We start from the raw sequence: 3,029 nt of genomic DNA, 5'->3' as shown, positions 1-3,029 counted from the left end.
GAAGATCTCTATCTCCATCACAAAGTGCATTGGCATTTCATGCCTCTTGGAGGTTGAACCTTGTCGTTGACATTGGTCGCAAGCCTTGACCATTTGATTGGAATCATGATAGATGGAAGGCCAATAATAACCGCATTCAAGAACCTTGGCCGCCGTTCGATTTCCCCCATGATGACCCCCAACCGGCGAGTCATGGCATGCTTTTAGAATAGGCATAACTTCTTCTTCGGGAACACATCTTCGGATGATGTTGTCGGCACAAACACGAAACAAGTATGGCTCTTCCCAATAATATTTCCGACAATCTCGCAAGAACTTCTTCTTTTGATAAGACTCCAACCCCTCCGGAATAAGGTCACTCACCAAATAGTTAGCAATGTCGGCATACCATGGAGCAAAAGTGCTAGATAGTGCCAAGATGTGTTCATCCGGGAATGCATCATTGATTTCAAGATCTTCCTTTGGTCTCCCTGCTTCCTCAAGCCTTGATAAGTGATCCGCCACTTGATTTTGAGTTCCCTTGCGATCCTTGACCTCGAAGTCAAACTCTTGCAACAGTAAAACCCATCGAATCAACCGCGGCTTTGCATCCTTCTTTGCCATAAGATAGCGAAGAGCAGCGTGATCCGTGTACACTACCACCTTGGATCCCAACAAATAAGCCCGGAACTTCTCAAAGGCATAGACAATAGCAAGAAGATCTTGCTTAGTCACCGTGTAATTCATTTGCGCCCCATTGAGTGTCTTGCTTGCATAATATACCGGGTGGAGAACCTTGTTGTGACGTTGACCAAGCATTGCTCCAATAGCTACACCACTAGCGTCACACATGAGTTCGAAAGGAAGAGACCAATCGGGTGTGACAATAATAGGTGCCGTGGTGAGCCTTTGCTTCAATTCCTCAAAAGCTTTGAGGCATTTTTCATCAAACACAAATTTGGCGTCTTTCTCAAGGAGCTTGCACATAGGATTTGCAATTTTGGAAAAATCCTTGATGAACCGCCTATAAAATCCGGCATGCCCTAAGAAACTTCGGACACCTTTTACGGAAGTGGGGGGAGGAAGCTTGGAAATAATCTCGATCTTAGCCCGGTCAACCTCAATGCCATGCTTTGAAATTTTATGCCCCAATACGATGCCTTCCTCCACCATGAAGTGGCATTTCTCCCAATTTAACACGAGGTTGGTTTTCTCACATCTCTTAAGCACTTGTCTAAGATTGATTAGACAATGCTCAAAAGAGTCACCTACTACCGAGAAGTCGTCCATGAAGACCTCTAGAAAGTCCTCCACCATGTCGGAGAAAATGGACATCATGCACCTTTGAAAAGTAGCTGGAGCATTGCACAAATCGAACGACATCCGACTAAAGGCAAAAGTTCCATAGGGACAACTGAATGTTGTTTTCTCTTGATCCTCCAATGTGATGTTGATTTGGTTGTATCCGGAATACCCGTCAAGGAAACAATAGAATGACCTTCCCGCTAGCCGATCAAGCATTTGATCAATAAAAGGCATAGGGAAATGGTCTTTGCATGTTGCACTATTGAGCTTCCGGTAATCCATGCACACCCTCCAACTAGTCACCGTTCTTGTTGGGATGAGCTCATTTTTATCATTTTCAATTACGGTCATGCCTCCCTTTTTCGGTACACATTGCACCGGGCTCACCCAAGAACTATCGGCAATAGGGAAGACCACCCCGGCATCGAACCACTTGAAGATTTCTTTTTTTACCACCTCTTGCATTGACGGGTTCAACCGTCGTTGATGCTCCACACTTGGCTTCGTGTCACTCTCCAATTGGATCTTGTGTTCACAAATTCCCGCGGGAATCCCTCGGATGTACGCAATTGTCCATCCAATGGCTTGCCTATGCTCCTTCAAGACTTCCAATAATTGCTCTACCTGCACATCATTTAACAAAGACGAAACGATTACGGGTAAAGTATCATTAGAGCCAAGAAATTTATACCTTAGGTGCAGGGGGAGTGGCTTGAGCTCTAGTTGTGGTGGCTCAATGATTGATGGCTTGGCGGGAGGTGTGGCCCTATTCTCCAAGTCAAGAGAAAGCTTTGCCGGAGTATAAGTGTAGGATCCATGTACCCATCCATGTCTTCACCATCAAAGTTAACCAAGATAGCCGCCAATGCCTCACCAAGCATTGTTCTTCCATTTTCATTCTACGGCACCTTCTACCTCATCAACAACATCTATCACTGAAATGCTCTCATACTCATGGGGTATTTTCATACCCTTGCTCGCTTGAAATGTGACTTCTTCATCATTCACCCGGAATTTAATTTCATTCCGCTCCGAATCCATGAGTGCCCTTCCCGTGGCTAGGAATGGTCTCCCCAAAATGATAGGGATTTCTTTGTCAACCGCACAATCAAGAATTACAAAATCGGCGGGCAAATGAAACTTCCCCACTTTTACAAGTACATCGTGAACAATTCCCACCGGGCGTTTGATTGACCGATCGGCCATTTGCAATCTCATACTAGTGGGCCTTGGCATACCCAACCCCGCTTGCTTATAGATGGCAAGAGGCATTAAGTTGATGCTAGCCCCATTATCACATAAAGCTCTTGCAAAATCACGGGCCCCGATGGTGCAACGGATGGTGAAAGCTCCCGGGTCTTCTTTCTTTTGGACTTTGGTTGTGGCAATAATAGAGCTAACCCGGTGAGTCATGTTTATTACCTCATTCTTTGTGGTCTTCTTTTTGGTGATCAAATCTTTTAAATATTTAGCAAACCCCGGCATCTCTTGAAAGGCTTCCACAAAAGGGATATTCACCGTTAATTGCTTGAGGATGTCGTAGAACTTTTCAAGTTTGCTATCATCAATCTTTTTTGCGAGTCTTTGAGGAAATGGGGGAGGAGGTCTGGGAATAGGTGGAAGAGCTTTTGGTGCCTCTTTCACTTTTTCCTTTACCTCTTCCCGGTTCTCTTTTTGCACTTTCAACTCTTCCGGACTCTTTTCAACCTCGACAACACTTGGCTCTTCAACCTCAACCCTTTGTT

At 45.0% G+C, this 3,029-nt stretch overlaps 1 protein-coding gene across 1 annotated transcript in view; it reads right to left on the bottom strand.

The window, feature by feature from the left end:
• Positions 1-2,178: 2,178 nt before the first annotated feature.
• LOC109217253 overlaps positions 2,179-3,029 on the bottom strand; it is a 2,534-nt gene continuing 1,683 nt past the window's right edge. The window contains exon 2 of the mRNA XM_019381483.1: positions 2,179-3,022. Coding sequence (XP_019237028.1) covers positions 2,179-3,022 — 844 coding nt within the window. The remainder of the gene's footprint in view (positions 3,023-3,029) is intronic.

Source organism: Nicotiana attenuata, unplaced genomic scaffold, assembly GCF_001879085.1.
Source record: "Nicotiana attenuata strain UT unplaced genomic scaffold, NIATTr2, whole genome shotgun sequence".
In the NCBI taxonomy this organism is placed as follows: Eukaryota; Viridiplantae; Streptophyta; class Magnoliopsida; order Solanales; family Solanaceae; genus Nicotiana; species Nicotiana attenuata.
Note: the sequence above shows the minus strand (reverse complement) of the source record. Positions and strands in the feature narration are given on the sequence as shown.